Source organism: Lepidochelys kempii, chromosome 2, assembly GCF_965140285.1.
Source record: "Lepidochelys kempii isolate rLepKem1 chromosome 2, rLepKem1.hap1, whole genome shotgun sequence".
Classification (NCBI taxonomy): domain Eukaryota; kingdom Metazoa; phylum Chordata; order Testudines; family Cheloniidae; genus Lepidochelys; species Lepidochelys kempii.
Window position 1 is genome coordinate 122595010 of NC_136381.1, and position 21219 is coordinate 122616228.

Consider the following 21219-nt stretch of genomic DNA (forward strand, 5'->3'; position numbering starts at 1 on the left):
ATCAATAGAAAATAGTCTCACAATAATGGAAAAAAATGCACAAGTCATGATAAATCAAGGACGCTGCTGGAGCAGATCTCATTCACTGAGTTTCCAATTCATAAAACTTAGAAAAACCCGTATTGGGGTCTTTAAAGGTGATCTGTAAAGGATAAGAAAATGTGCCCTCTTTATTTATACATAATAAGGAAACCAAAGTCTGAAAGGGTTCTTTCTCTGAAGAATTTCTGTACCTGATTTCAAGCTTAAGAGCATCAAATATGGTCCTTGCAGTTTTGCTAGAGTCCTTTTTATGGATGACCCACATATGTATTAGGAGAGTTCTTAGCCCTTAGAATGAAGGGATGTAATCCTTAACAAGAGATCTTTCTGCTCAAATATTTTAGTTAAATAGAAGTCAACAAAATACCTAGAAGAATTCTAGTTTATCTGCTCATTCAAATTTTACTTTCTCCCATGGTATCGGTCATAAACCCAGACATCCAAGCCTCTTCTACACTGGGAAAATTTACAACCCCCCTATCCACAGCTTTAGCCACTGGTTTAGCTGACTTAATGTTTGTACTGGTGGGACCTCGAATGTAGAAAAAAACCTCCCTCAACTGGACCTGTTTTTACAACTGTTTTGAATAGACCGGATTTCAAAATTGACTAAAGGACTGTATACAAAGTCTGTTTGAGAGTCTTGTGTATGCTAGAGCTCTCAATCAATGCTAATAATATCCGTTCATCTGAAAGTGTTATAACACAGACTGAAATTTATTTTGGGCAAATTTCCCCTGTGCAGACGTGGCCACAGTCACCCTGAAGTTTTCAAGGATAGAAAAAACCCAAATTTCGAAGGTTAAAAGAAAAACAATCCTCCTTATTTTGAAAAAAAAAACCTTTCAATTCTTTTATACATCATAAAGCAGCTGAAAAAAAGCTATAAGAAATCAAAATTTCTTCAACCAACACCAAACAAAAATATCACGGTTACCCAATTATAAACCAAGCTTTATTCAGATGCTACTACAAATTACTGGGCTTCTGCTTTTTAGATCAGAAATTCTCTAAGTTATTTATCATGGTAATCTGTCCATCCTCTTTTACAGTTTGAAGTTTAATTTACATACAGTAATTTATTCAAAGGGCTGTAGAGGGAGTTCTACATTTGAATACTAAATTAAAAAAAAAAAAATCACACTTACCTGAATATAGCATGTAAGGACGCCTGTTGCATAGATGGGAACTGTGGCTTTTGTTAGTACCCCATTCCCTGCTGTGGAATCTAAAGTCATTGATATAATGTATCAGAAAAATTTAAAACAGAATTCCTTATCTTGCAATTAATTACTTTTGGACAATATTACAGCATGTTCACCTTTAAGAGTGATTCATTAAGTTTACATGTTCAACATATTGAGTGGGTACACAGAGTACTACATTTGAGATCTACGTTTAAGCAACATTCTAGGCTTGACAGAAGAAAAATAATGGAGAGATACAGTTGCTACTGCAAACAATTCCTACACTAGGTAATTTATTGAAAATTCCTCCCGTTGCTCATGCCAGTTCAGCCGCACCACTGGGAGCCTTAGCGTAGATGGCTCTCTGGTCCGAGCAGGCATTTTCAACAATGGACCAATTAAATAAGGCACAACTAATTAAAATGGTGCTGAAAACAGCTGCTGGAGTCCATGAGCCATCTATGCTAGGTAACTCAATGTTACCAAAAGTGGTGCAGCTGAACTGGTGTTAGTAACTGTGGGAAGTTTTGGCATGTAACTCAGTAGCAGCATTAACAATTTATTTTAAGGTGCACAAGAGTGTTCAAACTGGTCAAAATACATTAGACAGTTCTGGTTACAGACTCACGCCAAGATGTTAAAAAATGGGTGCCTAAAATTATGCTTAAATCCTTATTTGGTCACCTAAATAAGTGGCCTGATTTTCGAAAGCACTGAGCAATCAGTTTCCTTTGGCCTTTCAATTAAAATAGACAGTATTATGCAAATATTTATTTTCATTTTAAAAACATAATTAAAGCAGCCATGTCAATTTAAAATGAATTTTACTTTCAAACTAACTTCTGATTACAGATTTTTTTTTTTTTTTAATTTTAATCACTTTCATGGACCGATTCCAGAGACAAATAGTTTACAATTTTCCTCAGTTCAGGATGAGGTTGATTTTTATTCATGTTAATAAAAATGAATGTGCTACTCACCAATGTTTTCTTCAGACAGTCTTAAGATTTCTTGGAATTGTGGTTTTACCTACAGAATAGATGGGTACCCAATTTAAGAAAATCTGTAACAAGTGTCAGTTTATTTATAAAAGCATGTAAAGACCAGAGAAATGAAAATTTTGGAGACACTGACAGAATACTTTGAAAGTTTCCCCAAGTTTTCTCAAAACTCAAGGGAAGTGTGATCTCATGAAACCAAGCCTTATACTGAGCATCTGATACTGAATGAGGGGGTAAACATCATCAATAGTTGACTTTAAAGGCATAAGGCACTCAGCAATGGGCAGAACCAGGCTCTATTTGAGCTGCACAGTACCACAAAAATTATGCTTACTGCAAAAGCAGTGGCGGGGGAGGAGGAGGGCAGAAAAGGGATTTACAGGTTTTACAAGCCAACACAAGTATATTGACGGATTTCCCTGAAACTTCCCCAAAATTTTCTCCCCCAGCCTGTAATGACAATTTATACCAAAAGGCTTTATAAGTTTAGGGCTCATGTCCAAAAGTGACCTTAGACTAGAATGTGGAATTAGCCTTCTCTATGGAGACACTTCTTACGGCTCCAAAATACTTGTGTCAGTCTTTGTAAATACTCCTTTAAAAGACAGAAATAAATTCAGTGCAGACATTTACTCTAAAATATTTTCAAAATGGACAATTATTTTTTCAGCTGATCTTCACATATCTCTAAAATTTTACTGAGTAATTATAATCCTTTAAAATATTATTCTTTATTGATTTACAATAGATCTTGCCTTGCATTCTTTAAACATGTTGAACGAGGAGAATACTTATTTTAAATCAACAATCAAATATGAATGAATGAAGGACATGCAGATATATGTGAATAAGATTTGGCACACAAAATATATTGTCTAACATACTATATACACTAAAGGAAAACTGATGTCATATTTCATTGAAATTAGGCCAGAGTCTCCAGCCCAATGTGTCCACCAAGGAAGAGTAAGTAGTGTGTCAATGGGCGCCTCCCCATTTCAAGTTGGGTAGGATGGCAGTCTGGGAACAGAATCCCTGCCGGTAGTACGAATAAAGAGACATCATGAAAGGTGAGAGACACAAATGGCATTCAAGATGAGTGGAGAGAAAGACAGAATGTGGCCAAGAGCCGGTTTAAGACTGGCAAGTGAAAATGTGACAGTGATTTTTGACCCTGGAATGAAATATTATAACTCATCTCTCATGTAAGCACATCATGTAAATATGATCCTGTATATTAAGTATTTCTATATTTAATGAATCTAAGCTAAATACAGAAGAATTCTATTACCTTAGTGTTTGTGAAAATTTTCCCAAATGTCCTGCAAAGCCGCCAGAAAAACCTGGAGAATTCATGGACGCAGGCAGTTGAGGCAACATTGATTTTGCCAACTATTTCTATAAGCTGTGGTAACCTAAAAGAGGAAGTAGCAGCACGTTAAAAAGTTACTCTGCACGTTTCCTTCTCTGTGATTTCACTTCACCCTACAAACTGACTGCACATTGTACATCATCACTGACCTTCCTGATCATTGCCAATTCTAATCCCACTAATACAATAACATTAACAGTTGAAGTAATCCCTTCTATAACTCTCTTTGTTTGGGATAGTGGAATACCATCCCCCAGGAGTGTTTGGCACTTGAGTTTCAAATACATCCTTTTATTGTGGAATACCATATTCTGCAAGCGTCTTAAAATAACAGAATCCTCACTCACTTACATAATGATGTATTTCTAGATCAGCACAAAGAGGAAATCATAACTTTTTGGTACAAATGCTATTAATTTATGAACACATTAAAGGCCATATTTTTTCCTGAACAAATCAGAAAGAATGGAATTCTCGGGTTTTTAGGTTTGCAAAGTAAACAAAAATGACAGTTAAATATTAAGATAATGAAAAGAACCTGAACTTTTCACGAATAACTATTTAGAAGGCATGAAAGTTTTGTAACAGGAGGGCAGGAAAAACAGATACACTCACAGTTGATTGACAACCCATAGCAAAGTCTCCCAGCCTGTGGTACCCTCAAGTTCCAGTTGGTAATCATAAAGCTGCAGCAGCACAGCTAGCTGCTCACGGCTTCCAATGATAGTAGCTACATCCTGAAGAGGTGACACAGGCCGAGGGAATCTAGTCACTGTAACAGCAGAAGACATAACCATGTGTTAAAAAAAAAAAGCAAAAGATAACCTTGACGTGATGTCCATAATTAAAAATAGTAATTATTAATTTGAACTTCTACAGCATGTTCCATCTAAGCTATCAAAGTGCTTCATAGAAATAAATAGGTCAAGTCTAAGTCATAAAGGTAGGTGGGGACTTTACAGATGGGGAAACAGAGGTAGAGAGGTAGGAAGTAGAGAGACTAGGAGATTCTCCAAAGATCTCATAGCAACTCTGTGGAGGAGCAAGCAATAGAAAACTGGGTCTCCTGATTCCCTGTACTATGCTTTAAATCACAAGATTATTTCCTTCTTTCCATATTAATCTGAAGGGAATTCTATGTTTTTGATCACTAAACTTCTTCTGAGGCTAAAATTCAACAATTTACAAAACATAAAAAGAAGGCTAAGGAGAATTCTGGAGGCAAGCTTATGAACCTAAGACAATATTTTTAACATAATGGTTATGGATTATATTAACCTAATTTGGTTTTTATACTCTCAACTCCTCCTAAACATGTATATAACTGTACCTTGCAAAAAGTTCAACTATAAGGACATGATGTCCCCTATTGCTGAATTCACTCAAAAAGAACATATTGGGTTTCCATCAGAAGTTACTAGAACAATGGAAATTGCATACATGAGATTTTTCCTTTATGTATGCAGTGTTGTTGTAGCCATGTTGGTCCCAGGATATTAGAGAGAAGGTGGATGAAGTATTATCTCTTATTGGACCACTGGATCTCTTAACTTCTATTGGTGAGAGAGACAAGCTTTCGAGCTCACCTACCTTGTGTCTCTAATAATGGAGAAATTGTCACTCTAACTAAATTCTGAAACTTTATAGTATTCTAGGCATAGACAGGAGTGACTTAGGGTAAGCGTTCATCTGAGTCACTGATGGCAGTAAAAGTTTAACAGTTATATGTTAATGTCAAAAATTCAGATGTACATATCAGTTAACTTTTAGAATTTTTAAAATCTAAAATATTCACACATCCTTTGTATGTACACACAGCACATTACTGTTTGTGTAGGGTTATGGATTATGTACAGCATCCCCAAGTTTCCTATAGAGCCAGTATTGCCAGTAAAGCCTAAAAAGATTAATGTAATGTAAAAATATTTTACAGCCTCGGAGAGCTGATTATGGTGTATCTACAGTCCAGTCTATTCAGTACCTGTTTAGACATTGTGTAGGTATGCAATAAGTGGAGAAGGTCCTGCACTATTATCCTCTACTACTATTTCAGTGTGAAAAATGTACCACTTACATTATTGTACCTCCTGACTCAGAGAAACCAATGAAACAAAAGACGACTTTAAAGCAGTTAAGAAGTATTTCCCTATGTATTACTGGCTATGTGCTATTCTTGAGAGTGATCATCAGAAAGCCCATGCAAGAAACCTTTTATGTTTACAAATTGCCTACTTAAACAGGCATGAAATGCAGACAGCTTCTGATTACATTATGTAATTGGTTTACACAGGTGAGAGGGAAAAAAGTATTAATTTTGGATAAGTGAAGGAAAACCATATAAAGAAACTAGCAGCTGAAAAATCATCCTTATAGCACGGTAGGTGTGTACTATCTCCTGATCCCTACTTGTGATTGGGGTGCCTTTGCAGTGTCCCACCCCATTTTGTGCTTCACAGGGATCCTCAAACGAACTCTAGGAACACTTCCCACCAGGCCTCAACCCCAGTCCTGTGTCTCACTCCCCATAAAAAGAAAAGGAGGACCTGTGGCACCTTGGAGACTAACAAATTTATCTGAGCATAAGCTTTCGTGAGCTACAGCTCACTTCATCGGATGCTCAAATAAATTTGTTAGTCTCTAAGGTGCCACAAGTCCTCCTTTTCTCTTTGCGAATACAGACTAACACGGCCGCTACTCTGAAACCTGTCACTCCCCATAGTTAGGGGTGAGGGATTCCCAGCTCTCTTCTTCTTATCTGGGTCACAGTTCATTATCTCTGCAGAAGCCCATCTTACTCTCTGCAGCGGCTTCTTCAAGCCAGCTATAGATTCTCAGGCTTCTGTTTCTTGAGCTTTCTCTAGGCTTCCTGCCTCTGGCAGTCTCTGATACTCTCAACCACACCCTGCTGCCTTTTAAGTTAGAATCACCTGATTCATCTCAGGTGAGGCGCATCTTGTAATCAGGGCTGGCTTAGCCCTAAACTGTACAGCTCAACAGCAGGCGCCGATGACCCCCATTACAAATCTCCCTGAAAAACTGTAAAAAGAAAAGGAGGACTTGTGGCACCTTAGAGACTAACAAATTTATTTGAGCATAAGCTTTCGTGAGCTACAGCTCACTTCATCGGATGCTCAAATAAATTTGTTAGTCTCTAAGGTGCCACAAGTCGTCCTTTTCTTTTTGCGAATACAGACTAACATGGCTGCTACTCTGAAACCTGAAATATTGTGTTATTAGACAAATGGCTATCCTTTTGGACTCTTTTTCTATTGACAATCTCTATAGTTCATTAAGATTTTCCTGTTTCTTTGAACATACTAGCTTACTGTTGCTACTAGATCTGAACTCTTATGTAAAATGGGGGAAAAAAATGTAGTTTCACCAAAAAAGAGAGAGAGAGAGGAACAAAGAGAAAAAGGACATGGCAAAGCTTTACAAGTTAGTGCTGGGAGCAAATAAGTCTCTCCATTGGCTTGGTTACATTAAGGGAACTTCAGGCAACTCCAGAGATGTACTACTAAAATAGATTTGCAGTGACAGCACTTGAAAAAGTTTGAGATTAAAAAAAGGTTCCTGAGTTTGGAAACCTAAAACCACAATGCTAAACATACAGTGAGGTTATATAAAGCTACAAAGTTTACATTACAATTTCCACTGTTCTACATAAGAACTCTACAGACTCATATATTTCAACTAAAATATAGTTTCATAGAATCATAGAATATCAGGGTTGGAAGGGACCTCAGGAGGTCATTTAATCCAACCCCCTGCTCAAAGCAGGACCGATCCCCAATTAAATCATCCCAGCCAGGGCTTTGTCAAGCCTGACCTTAAAAACTTCGAAGGAAGGAGATTCCACCACCTCCCTAGGTAACGCATTCCAGTGTTTCACCACCCTTCTAGTGAAAGTTTTTCCTAATATCCAACCTAAATCTCCCCCACTGCAACTTGAGACCATTTCACCTGACCCTATAGAGTTTCTAGCTTTTTTCTATGTATTTATTGTTGACTGATGTTAGATTGATCAATTGGATTCTAGAGAAAGTTTTCATAGTATTTAATGAATTAGATACCTTCTATTGGTGGCACTTCACCCTGGAGCTTAGCTTTGCTTGTGAAAGGTGCATTCTGTAGTACCAGTGAAAACAGTGAAGGAATCAAGGACTGCAAAGCAGAAAGATACATGTGTAGCTTATGTTCATCCAGCCCATGATCTCCTTCCTGAAATACAAGTATGAGGTTTTTTAAGGGTTTTCATATTTTTTGTTGGTTTAATGTCAATTAAATGTCAATCAGATAATGGCAATTATCGATCCCCTATCACCACAGTATTTTAGTCTCTCTCAAGAACGCTCAACAGAAACACACCTTGCACACTCCTTCCATACCCGCAAGAGCAAGATTAATGACTTCACAATTCTTGTGTGTGCGTCTACCTCTTTAGGTGTTAGAAAAAACAGTAGAATTAAATAAAAATAAGTAAGTTTTGTATTAGTTCTGAAAGTGGTTAGGTTCCATGATCATTCTTATATTCTGAAGGATCAAGATTCTGAAGGATCAAGATTAATAGTTCAAGAATGCAACTTTTATACAGGTGCTGGACAAGAATTCACAAACCCACCCATTGGTCGAGAATTCGAAAATACATGATCTGCACTTTTGAGATAAGAATGAGGCCTTTCTATTTTGCTATTTATTTCTTGACAATGTTTTCATTTTGTTTTAGTACTATCCATTTTGATTACTTCAGTCCATTTAAATGTTTGTTTCCTACCATTTCCATTAAATTTAGGCATGTTGACTACAAGGTCTGAAGCACAATCTAATTATTTTTTCTTAAGAGCAAAAGCTATGAAATCCCAACATAAAAGTCCTGAAAAATTCTCCCCACAAACCCACTGTAGGAACTGGTATTTTTTTTTTAAGTGATATGAAAATTAAGTGTGCATATCAGATAAAGATACATAGAAAAAATCTAATTAGAGATGTATGAATTGAACACCTACCCTGAGTAACTTTTCAATCTTATTAAGCAGTGTAGGTATAAGATGTGACTGTAAATTTCCCAGTTCTGTAGTCCAGGCAGCATAGGCGGGTAAAAATACCTGATGTGTTGCACTAACTACTCGTTCTGAGGGATCTCCTAAAGCTGAAAGCAGCAGTTCGAAACCCTGGCAGAACACAGTAAAGCACATATTACAACTGTTGTGTATATATCATTTTTCAAAATGCAGATTACAAAAAATAGAATATATCTCAAGCAGTGAGGAAATGTGCATTTAGAAGGATTAGATTGCTATCTATTATTTTAGAGTTATTAAACTGATATAAAAAGTACTTGTCACTGTAGTATATGGATGACCTACAAAACTGATACATATCAGTAACCCTCAAACAAGTAATTTTCTTCCCTCCTTTAGTTTACTCTTTAAAAAAAATAGTGAATATAAGCTAAATTACCAAACATTGGCAAGGGTGAAGCTAGCTAGGTGAAAAGACACTCACATAAGAAGATGGATACGAACAGACTTTAAACACCAACTTAAACAAGTACAACTGGAAAACATTCTATTCTGAAAATATCCTGCTCCTATTATATAATATAAATACTACACTATATATTTTCTGTACACGCTGTGCTATATATTTTCAGTATTTCATTTCGAAACTTTGCTAGGTAAATTATGATGCCACAAAAGGGATTATAACTGCAAGAGATTAAAAAGTTGTATTAGAGCCTTAACATATGATGCTCAGGCACTGTCCCTACAGGTTTATGCAAGTAAGTACTGGGACTGAGGTGTAACTGCTCTTCAATGTGAAAAACAGAAGGACAAGTTGAAGAAAGTACCCTATATGAAGCTCATCCCTGAGGTACTACAGATAACTGGAAATGTAACTTTTCCTCCTTTTTTCATCACAGTGACTAATTGTGAGTAATTTACATGAAAAATACTATATTCAAAAGTGTCTGAAGCATGGATGCATCGTAACATGTATTATATACATATGGACTTTAGCCCTGAATGATACCTGTTGGTATTTGTCTGGATCATCTATATATCCCATGATGATACCCAGGCTTTTGATCACAGCTTCTCGTACCAGATCTGCCTTATCTTCCATTAGCATCTGTTGCAGCATGGAAAGCACCAATGAACTACGAATCTCTTTCTAAATATACAGAGAAAGATATATCTGCTAAATATGTAAATTGAGTAAATACTTTGCACATATATAGTAACTTCCAAACAATGAAATTTACTTAATCACAAGAGTATTGTGAGAATAAAGTATTATTGTCATTTTTACTGATGGGGATGCTACATAGAGATAGAGTACCAGCAACTTCCACAAGTCCCACTATAAAGTCTACCGTGAATCTAAGCATAGAACCCAAGTCCTCTAACTACTCACGAGAATCATATATTGTGAAAACATGGAAAGCATGTAATAACTTCTTGCTGACTTTTCTGACGACACATCTAGAAATAATACAAATCATATCCTGGAAAGTGATACAACTTTACTGAATGTTGATAACTCTTAGCCTTTACAATACTGGTCTGATGAAAGCAATTTTGGCTACAAAAAAAGTTCAGCATCTAAATTGTGCTATAACATGGTTTAGCCAGGCAGTTGGATGTCAGATTAAAAAACCCTTAGATTTTAACCTAAAACATTGGTCAACATTAAAAAAAGTATTCGCCAACAATTAACATGTAGTAGCATCTGAGATAGAATAGTTCTTCCCTTCACATTGAATAAGAACACTTACTTTCTTGATATTTCTACCATGATCATTATGGTATCTGAGCCACTTACAGAAAATAAGTTACAGTATTAAGACTTCTTACTACAGTAGTAATCACTTCTCCTCTAATGGAGGAATTCTTTTATCAGAATCAATTGATATAGGTCTTGATTCAGAAAAGAGTCTATATTCAGGAAAGCACTTAAACATTTACTTATGTCCCACTGAAAGTAAATCATAGAGATGGGTTTTGCATTTTGTCCTGAAGACAGTGAGAATTTTGGTTATTTTAATCTGTCAGGGTAGGTATGGAGAGGGAGGTAAAATGGATTGCATATCCTGAACTCAACCTCCAGCATCATTTGCCTGATGTGATTCTCCCACATGTGGACAGAAAGTAGAAGAGAGTGTTTCCAAATGGCAGAAGGTACACGGAATGGTGTAGATGTAGCTTGGTTTTGTGGTGTTCCAGGCCCAAGACCAGCACATCAAACTAATGCTTAAATTATAAGTGTTCAGAAGCAGACGCAGAGGAAGCAGGTGGTCTCTTTCTCTGGAACCTTGATTTCTTCCTGGGCAGCTCATAACATCTCTGGAATTCTGAGAATGAACTGGGAAGGATCACTGTTGTCTGGGATCCACTAACAGTTTGAAGGTGTGTAAATCTGAAGGGATCCTAAATCCTTAAGAGTATGCAAGGACTCATCAGTGGATTCACTGAATAGCTTTAGCCCATCAAAGGGGGAAGAACCTCAACCGTGTTTTCGACCTGCCTTGGGAATCCAGACAGCTGGAGTCAGAATGCCTTTCGCATGACCACTATTGTCGAGATGGATCAAGTGGTAGCGTTGGCTGAATCCAACGAGACCTGTAACAATGTTCTAGCTCAGTGGTTCTCAAACGTTTTTTTTCGCAGACTACTTGAAAATTGCTGAGAGTCTCAGTGGACCACTTAATGATCTTTCCAAATTCTGTTTGTACCGTTAGCTAACTATTGGAAAGCGCTTTGGATAAAAGCACTATATAAAAAAAAGTAGTAGTAAACTTTTTTTGTTCTACAAATAAAAGCACATAACTCATGTTTTCATAACAGTAGTCTTACCTTTCTAATGCAATGGATGTGCCCTCTCTCCCCTGCTGTGACAGCCCCTGATCTGGATCTGGGAAAGGGGACGGGGGGGTCTCTCCCTCTCTCCCCCGCCATGGCAGTCCCAAAGCTGGGGATGGGAAGGGGCAGGGGGGTCTCCTGCCGTGGCAGCCACTGAGCTGGGTTGTGAAGCAGGGCCATCACTCTCTGGCAGCTGCAGCCCTGGAGCTCTTGCCTCTTTCTCTGGCCACCACAGCCCTGCACATCCCAAATAACCTCCACCCCCTCTTCTTACCCCACTGCCCCCTCCCACCGACCCTCTATTTCCCCCAAGGCCACCACCTCACCTTACATGTGCGTCTTCTCCAGGGTCCAGGCACCTAATTAGTGGAGCCACGCCTCTGCGGCCACTAATTAGGTGGGTGGCCCTTCATTCTCTTGTGTGTGGCCACCCAGGCATGCACCTTAGAGGGAACTATTCACAGAACACCTGAATGGAGCTCGCGGACCACAGTTTGAGAACCTCTGTTCTAGCTAACAGCTGAACCTTGTTAATCAGAGCCTGAAGCTGCTCACAGTAATCAGCCAGCAGATGATCAAGAAAGGTGGTAAATTTGGCACAATTTTAATGACTGTACTTTGTCATGAAAGCTTGACAGTCAGCTATCCTAAATTAAAGAGTCGCAGATGAGTATGTCTTTCTGCCAAATAGATAAAGACGTTTTGGTCTTTATTACATGGTGTGGTCTTTCCATGGTGTTGTCTGCCATGCCTATTCACTGCCTACACAACCATGAAGTTTGGTGCTAGATGGGTGAACAAAAATTCGCGTCTTTAGCAAGAACATAACATTTCGTATTGGCCTATTTACATACTGGTGGTATCGTCGCAGGGCTCCATCAGATGGATTTGGCAGGATCCAACAGGGCCTCATTAACAGCAGGGCAACTCAGGTAGAGACAGTCAGTTGAAGAATATCCAGGAACTTATGCTGCGAATCCCCGACCTCTTCCAAAAAAGGATCTGTAGAGCGGTTCATTAACTCCCGGAAGTGTCTGAAGTTATCAGCCATAGACAGGTGGGGGAGGAATCACCTAATCTTGGGAAGATGAAGAAATATTTGAAGACTGTCTTCTTTATCTGCCCTGGCCTCCAGCTCCTCAAAGGACTCTTGTGCCTGAGGTAGTGGAGGAGGGCCATTTGGAACAGGGGAGCATCTCCCTCTGTTGTCCCCACAAGAAAGATTAGGGGCAAGAGAAAACTGCTGTTAATATCCAGTCCAAGAATCACGGTATCGCCACTGGGGGGTCCAAAAGGCATTGGGGTTGCATCATTGGTGCTCAAACCAGGTTGTGGGAACACAGGTCTGCCTTTGATGCAACTTCTTGCTCTTTTCAAAAGTGTCAGGAAGGAGTTCCCTTATCTGAAGAGTAGAGGAATCTTGGACTGAGGCATTTGAATTGGAGGATAATTCCTCCTCATTAAGGTAGGGAGCCCCAGACTCACTGAAGGCATTGGAGAATCAAGCAGTAGTGGGGAAGGTCTACCTTGGAGACTATGGCTGTCTTGGTACTGACAATCTTTTGTAACCATTAACAACGGAGACTCCAATTCCTCTGAAACAAGTAAGTACTTAAAGAATTCGAACTCCTGTGGTACCAGGTGGGCTTGGAGAATGGGACCCTGTTCCACTATCAGTACCGAGGATATAAGTTGATCTGGAAAGTTCCTTCTAGCTAAAATTAGTTGGTATTGATGAGGATGCCTAAAGAGGCATCGAGACTGTATGAGAAGCGTAGCATCTTCCTGGCACAATGCAGTTTTAGGGGGGTCAATTTTGATACAAACAGTACAGAAGGAGTTGTGGGCACTGTTCTCTTAGAACTGGAATGCTTAGGTTCTCTTGTTGCAGTGTTCTGCTTCTGTGACGCTGAAAGTCTTGGTACCGAGGCATGTTTGTTGCCCTTATTCTCAGAGGAGCCTGAAGCTCTGGACAAAATGTTGGTACCAACAGCATCTTGCGCCTCAGCTGTACCCAGAGGTCTCCATGGCAGTCTTACTTCACAGGGACCAAACTGGGTTTTCTTTTTTTCTTGGCTCCTCTTTCTATGGGTCTTCATGGATTTACCTCTGGTAGACCCAGGTGAATGTACCGAAGTTGAGGGGGCATTGTGTTCACTCAGAGACTGATGCCCAAAGGGGTAGGGAGGTGTCTCCTGGTCTGGATATGAGGCCAGCTGGAGGAAACGCTCCATCATTAAGAGTCTGGATTTTAACGACTGATTCTACATTGCCCTGCCTTTAAAAGCGGAGCAAATGGAGCACTTTTGCATGATATAAGACTTTCTCAAACAGCAGATACAATGGGAATGCATGTCACTGACCCAGACAGCCTCCCAGCAAGAGACATGCCATTTGAAGCTCAGAGAGCCTGGCATACACCAGGGCAATGGTTATCTCAACAGGATAAGATCCCCCTGAAAAGGCAAATGGGAACAAAAGAAAATCCCCCTAAACCACTTCATAAAATAAGATAAATAATAAAGAAAGATAACTAGACAAAGTTGTCAGGTTTGAACAGTAAGGCACACTAACACTGGCTCAGGCCAAGGCAGCTGAGAAGGAAATGTGGGTGATTTGCCCATGCAGCCCCATAGAGCCTCAGAGCAGGGCATGAGGAAGTGTAGGGCTCATGCATGGGCCAAATGGGCACAGCAACCAAAAATCTCCAATTAAAGGTGCAAGTGGTGTGAGCACACCTGAAGTGGAGCACCTCTAGTGGAGCACCTCTAGTGGAGCACTTCTAGAATATAGAAGAATATATAATGTTACAACCAACATCATCCCTCAAGATATTTTCCCCCTTTGAATGTGAAAGTGGTAAGTGATAGGGTAACAGCCAAAGCCATTTGTTCAGACGTGGCCAAACCGTGGCTCGTGAGCCACATGCTGCTCTTTTACAATTAAACTGAGGCTCATGAAGCTCCCCCAACCCCCCTTCCATTCTCTGCCTATGAGACTGGGTGGGGCGGGGAAGTCGGGACTCCTACCTGCAGTGGGGTGGTGGATCTAGGGGCTTCTGTCCCATGGAGAGAGGAGTCTCAGGGTGCATCAGGAGCGGAACTGAAACCCCAAGTCTTGGCATGCTCAGCCGTCTCTCAAACTTCTGAAGATTGTTTGGCCACCCCTGCTATATGTTTTCCTCTTACTCTCTACCAAACAAAGTGTTAGCAGTAAATACAAATACTTACAGGAAGATAAGGTGCTAGAGCTCCACAGGACTCTGCCACTAGTAATCGTCTCTCTGGGTATTTGTGATTGATCTGGTGAAGAGAAATAGAACGTTTACTTATTCTATAGTAACTGTGGTTCTTCAAGATGTTCTCAGTGTGGATCCCGCACTATAAGCACACATAGAGCCTCAGGTAAGCAATATCAGATGTTTTTGAATAGCAGTGTCCAATAGGGTTGGGAAATGAAGAATATCAGCAGTATCAACCAAACAGTGATTGTAGTACCTCTCTCTCAAACCTGATAGCTGATTTAGCAGCTAAGTCCAAGACTTAGTGTTTGATAAGGGTCAGCGGATTACTCTACACTATCACCTTATAGATTTCTGATACTGGCAGATTTCTGAAGCAGGTGGAGAATCTTGCTTGCACTCTGGCGCAGTGGGCCTTGAAGTTTGTTGGGAAAAGTACACCAGTCAGCTGGTAACATAAAATATATATATAAATATTTATTTTTTTGGTGAAGAGATAACTTGATCTTTAGAGTGCCTAACTACAGCTAGAAAGAGACAGGGTAACAATATGAATGGGTTAGTTCTGTTGATGTAATAAAGCAGAAGTCCTGGATACATTTAGTGTGCACAGTTTCTTCTTCCCTGGGGCAGAGTGCAGCTTTGGGAAGAAGGCAGGCAGATTGACTGGTTTAGATGAAATTCTGAGAGAATCTTAGGGCTGAACTTTATGTGAGTCTCAGCACTACCTTGTTCCTATGTAATGTCACATAGGGGTTCGGCCCCAAGAGCCTGAAGCACAATCACTCTCCCGGCCAAAACAATTGCCGCTAGTAAGACAGTCTTCAGAATGAGGGATTGTAAGATGCATCCTGTGAGAGGCTCAAATGGAGGCTCCAGGAGCCTCAGGAAAATTAAATGTACATCTAGGAAAGAGTACTATCTTTGACAGGTGGATAAGTGTGTAACTCCTGCAGTGCGGACCTTAATAGAGCTGAACTAGAGCTCGGTCTGTTTTAAGTGCAAAAATGTAGTTGAGGATCTTTTGTATCGTGGTATGGACTGAGTCTAGACCATGTTAGCTTGCTGACATACAGAACTTCTTCCATTTAGATGAATACATTCTTCTGGTTGATATATTCATGTTCTGTATCAGGGTTTCCTGGATCTGTAGAGGACTGTCACTATCTGTGGTACTCAACCAGCCAACAACCATGCAATGACTTCAGGTCACAGAACTGGTTGTGGTGGCGCAAGATCAGGCCCAGGTAGTCTGAAGATGGGACGGACATTTGTAGTAGGTCTGTCAGCCAAAACTGCCTTGGCCAGTATTAAGCCATGAGAATAATCATGTCTTTGTTCCTTTTGAATTTGGAGATTGGCCTGGGGATTAAGGGAATCAAGTGGAATGGCATATAAATGTCCGTGGGACCACTGCTGAAGGAATGCATCTGGCCTCATGCCCCATGTGGAACAAAAGTTCTGGCACTTGGCTTTGACATCAGTGTTGAACAGGTGTAGTGCCATCATCCCCCAACATGAGAATATTTGCTCTACGATAGTTTGGCACTGGAGCAGCAATGAGATTGAAGAACATATCTTGCTTCCAAGGGCCCTGGGTTGGATGAATATAAAAGTGCTCAAATCCTTTTGGGGGCATCTGATACTTTTTTTCCAAGCACTCGGAGGCAGGAAGAAGAGTGGCCGGTGCCTCTGAAGTCTCATTTGACAGTTATCAGATTCCTTCATTATTTAGGAGGGCGATCCTGGTTTGTGTCAGCAAACTCAGGACACCAAAGAGCTTGTGAGACTTTTCTTGCATGAACGTAGTCTTAACGTCCAGCGTCTCCGCAATTTGAGACAGGAGGTCCTGGAAGTCTTTAAAGTCCTCTGTTGCTGCTGGTGCTACTACTGCATCCAGTGAAGAGGATTCGTTGGGAGAGGATGGCGGGTGTCATTGTCCCTCTATGATCTCCTGTTCCCATGGGCACGGATCCATGTCTGGTTTTGGTGTATGGTGCCATCAGAGCACGTGATTTCCTCCTTTTCCTAGAAATGGAGGAGGCTAATCTGCTCGGACAAATGGGTGGACAGTTTCCAATAAGACCACTGGGGTCTATATAGCATGCTATAAATGTATTGGCATAGTGAAACTGGTTAGCCAGGTACCACTCCTGCACTGGTACTCTGAATGGGGCTCCTTGATATCCTTCCTTGCATCATTCTCTGATGGCAAGATAGAGTGATTTTGCTTGATGTTGGAGACAAGGAATTAGTCAGCAATGGCAAAGAATAGTATCCCTTCTTTAAAAGGTAGCATACCAGGAACAGCTTTAGAGACGATACAGACACCTCTATTACATATCCCAGCTCCTTGCTCAGCTCAGTCATGGGAACCAATACCGGGATTGGCGCTGGGTCTCTCTGACTGACTGCTTGGAGCTTTGCCCTTGTTGGAGTGATGTCTCATTTTCTCCCTCTGGGACTTCCCTTTGGTCTTGGAGTTATTTAGCTTGGTCTGACTGAGTTGGTGTCCCATTTAGGAGCGGGTGTCGGTACCAAGTTTAACGACTGAGGTGCTGGTTTTGAGGCAGTTGGTACAGGAGCTAGAGTAGCCTGTACTTGGACAGTCAACACTGAGGCAGTCTCTGCTAACTCTGCCAGTGTCCTCTTGGCCTTCCCTTCCACTGCCTGAACCCACACCATGATGTGTGCTCCAGGGAGCGCTAGCCAATGGTGATTTATCTGGTCTTGCTCTGATCGTAACTGTCACTCCAAAGTCACCTGCATGGACTGTTTCAAACAGATGTAGCTTACGCAGAGAGTCATTGGACTTGCAGGTCCTGACAGAGAAGAACTTAAATATAGAGCACATGTCCAAGACGCTGCTCTCTCTAGGCAGGAGAGTCACTGGCTTTGACATCTTTGATTAGGATCAGTCTGTTGCAGGATGGACAGAGTTTGAAACCTGAGGTTTCATGTATTCTGCCATGAGATATGGTGCTTGGCACAAAGTGCCTCATGCCGCTCTACAGAAAGATGTATAGCGGAATCAATAGACTGAAACTAAGATTTTTGTCATCCAATAGTTGGAAAAGAACTGGTTTAAGAGTCTCTGAAGAGAGTCAGAGGGTCAGGGACTTGCTGGATTTCATCTTCCTGCCATGGTGGTAAGAGGGAACTGAGCTATGCCACCTTTTATGCCTTCATGCAGGAGCACAAGGAATCACACTGTGTATGCGCAGTCCTCAGGCACTGCTATTCAAAAAAATTAGAGCTTGGGCTCATGAGGCACATCTGCACTTACAGTAGGACCTACACCAACATACCTGAAGAACAATACATCTCATTAATTCCCTTTAAAAGCTTTTTCTCCCAGCTTCATATCTACTTTAATACTAAAATTGTTCTGTTACACTTCAGCTAGGATTGCTAAGCTCTTAAATATTAGAGATTTTTAATTATAATGAACACTCTCGGGGTATCAGATGACACATCATTGACCAAAATTGATCGAAATATTCTTCCAACTAATATTTAAGGTATGGAATTTAGAGAATCATATACTGGAAATGATCATTTACATACTTGAAATGCAAGTTCCTATTCCCTGTAATGCCTGTCCTACAAAGCATAATTTGCATTTTAATAAGTTTTTTTATTTAGTATATTACAGATAACTAGAATCCCCTAATTCTCTTTGGCTGGCTTCCTTTTTCTTGGCTCTTGCACTATCAATGCTGCACAAAAATTTGTTATCAAACAAGATGGAAGTGTCTCCATACATCAAAAATATTTTCAGAACAGAAAAATGGGCCACACTGGGTGAGTCCAATGATCCATTTAGCCTAGTGTTCTGTTTTCCAACAGTGGCCAGTGCCAGATGCTTCAGAGGGAATGAACAGAACAGGGCAATTATCGAGTGATCCATCCCCTCTTGTCTAGTCCCAACTTGTAGCAGTCAGAGGTTTAGGAACACCCAGAGAATGGGGCTGCTTCCCTGACCATCTTGGCTAACAGTCACTGATGGACCTATCCTCCATGAACTTATCTAATTCTTTTTTTAACCCTGTTATACTTCTGGCCTTCACAACATCCCCTGACAATGAGTTCCACAGGATGACTGCACTGTGTGAAGAAATACTTCCTTGTTTGTGTTTTAAATCTGCATAATAAGCAGGTTTAAAACAAATCCTTAGTAAACTGCAGAAACTCTACTGTTGTAAGCATGAAATATTCAGTTACCTGTTCCCAACATTGTGGTAAGAGTTCAGCTTCTACACGTGTTGGTCCAACATGTCGAGCAAATGCCACACAACCAGTCAATATCATCTGTCTGAAAAACATCAAAATCTTTAACTTGTTTACATTGTAAATGTTTTCCTACAATAAATATTTTATGCCTCCATTTTATATCTGCTTTTTAGGAAAAGAAGATATAATAGGCTGAAAGGATTATTTAGAGCAGTGGTTCTCAACCATGGATCTGGGGCTGACTGTGGGCCTGCAAGCAGGCTTCAGGGGGTCCCCCAAGCAGGGCCAGCCTTAGACTTGCTGGGACCCAGAGCGGAAAGCTGAAGCCCCACTGCATGGGTCTGAAGCCCAGAGCCCTGTCATCCGGGGCTGAAGCCAAAATCTGAGTAATATAGCTTCGAAGGGACCCCCTGTTTGCTACTCCCTGTTTGCTACTCCCTAATGCCAGCCCTGGCTTTTATATGCAGAAAAAAAACAGTTCTTGTGGCACCTGTGGGCTATGGAATTTTTATAGCATGTTAAGGGGGGCCTCAGAAAGAAAAGGCTGAGAACCTATGATTTAGAGGATACCTATTCTCAGATATACATCATCAATAATTAAGCCCCCTTACTATTTGTTAGTTTTCTAATACTGTTAGAATATCAATGCATTAGTAAAAAAAGTGCACTACTACATAATATTTTGTGCCTTAAATGCTTGATGAACCTTGTTAATAGCAGTAATTGAATTTTCCTTGAGAAGTGGTTTCATGATATATACATATACACAAACACTTTTTTTTAGGTGGATAAAATTCTCGTCCACAATATGTGGACTCAATTCTTGTCAGAAGGCTGGTAACAGTAATTATAACTTGGAAGTCTGGAATTCTATGTTTCAAGAATTTAAACATTTGCAAAGTAACTGTTTTGTCTAATTTTGAAAGTAGAGAATGTTAATATTTTACTGTTGTGATGGTATAATATGTCAGACTATGGATTAAGGCTGTTCATGGAAAACATGGAATAACTGTTTATAACAGAAGTATTTGTTAGTGTTTTCTGAAAATGGTCAGCTCAAATAAAGTAAATCTAAAGTTAGGAAGGTTTTATTTAATCTACTGCTTTTGACACAAAATTGGTCACATGGGCTTTTAAAAGAATGATCCTATTACTCAGTCAGAAAGGTATCTGAAATCTTCAGACGTACTCAAGTTTGTAAAAGGCTGACAAAACTGTGACCCGTTAGAGAACTTAATCAGACTATGCAATCACTTTAGTTTAAAAACTTAAAGAAATCTGAATTTCTTTAGGGACTCTATCCATACACCCAGTTTACGAAAGCAAAACTATTCCTCCCCGAGCTGCAAAAATGTTATATATTTCAAGTTTTTATTGCAAAAGGTTTGATCAAGTTTTACCTCCTTCCCATGGCTTTTGATTACCAGTTGAATGGCTACACCTACATCCAAAAAGATCAATTTTAAAATAAAAAGCTAGCTCATGAGGCACCACGCAAGTAGGAGGATAGGAAAATTCTTCAAAAACCACCTGGGAATACCAGAGCCTCAATGCAATGTTTTCCAATATTTGAGTTCAAGTTTAACTGTGGTTTAAAACATCGTCTCCTTTTCTAAAGATGTATATATGAAACCAGAATCCATGCAGAGTGTGTATGTGCCTCCTTACCCTTTAAGAGGAGGCGTGGACAGAGACTCAAGAGACAGAACCATGGTAAGACATCTGTAAGGAGGTATTTTTGAGGTCTGAATCCGGAAGACACAAGAGGGTCAAGTCACAAGCACCTGTGGATTCTCCTTAGCTAGCACTTGTGACATTCCAACTTCTACTTAATAGACACCTATCTTGCTACAACTTTGCCTATTTTTGCATGAGTTGATAAGATTGGGGTTTAAATAACTTTGCAAGTAACGTAATGATTACATTCATAGCTGCTCTTAATAGAGTGTTACGTTCTACTAGCCATGTCAGCAGCCAAAATAAATGTGTACATTTTAACACCTTAGCATAGAATGAATATAATACCATCCCTCCAGTAAGTTTACCAATCTACTTGTGAATTTACACATTTACTGAAACAAATCAAGAATACATCAATTTATGTTAATTATTGTCATGCCTACACATTCTTAATGCAGTTCACAATATGTCCTTAAGGTTGAAAGGCAGGGCTTCTGCTGGTTATTTCTCACCTACACACTAATCCATCACCCAGTCCTCTGAAAAGGAGGGATACACCCACATCAGAATGATTTCACAAAAGGAATGGAAGGTGTGAGGA

At 39.9% G+C, this 21219-nt stretch overlaps 1 protein-coding gene across 14 annotated transcripts in view; it reads right to left on the bottom strand.

Moving 5' to 3' along the window:
• RELCH (RAB11 binding and LisH domain, coiled-coil and HEAT repeat containing) overlaps positions 1-21219 on the bottom strand; it is a 122321-nt gene that overhangs the window by 39871 nt on the left and 61231 nt on the right. For 10 of the 14 annotated variants that reach the window (XM_073332228.2, XM_073332224.2, XM_073332223.2 and 7 more), the window contains 9 exons: positions 18930-19020; positions 14695-14766; positions 9636-9776; positions 8609-8773; positions 7676-7823; positions 4218-4374; positions 3522-3645; positions 2210-2258; positions 1191-1270 (listed from right to left, as the gene is read on the bottom strand). In XM_073332228.2, coding sequence (XP_073188329.2) covers positions 1191-1270; positions 2210-2258; positions 3522-3645; positions 4218-4374; positions 7676-7823; positions 8609-8773; positions 9636-9776; positions 14695-14766; positions 18930-19020 — 1027 coding nt within the window. The remainder of the gene's footprint in view (positions 1-1190; positions 1271-2209; positions 2259-3521; positions 3646-4217; positions 4375-7675; positions 7824-8608; positions 8774-9635; positions 9777-14694; positions 14767-18929; positions 19021-21219) is intronic. The other 4 variants (XM_073332227.2, XM_073332231.2, XM_073332226.2 and 1 more) reach the window with 4 other exon arrangements.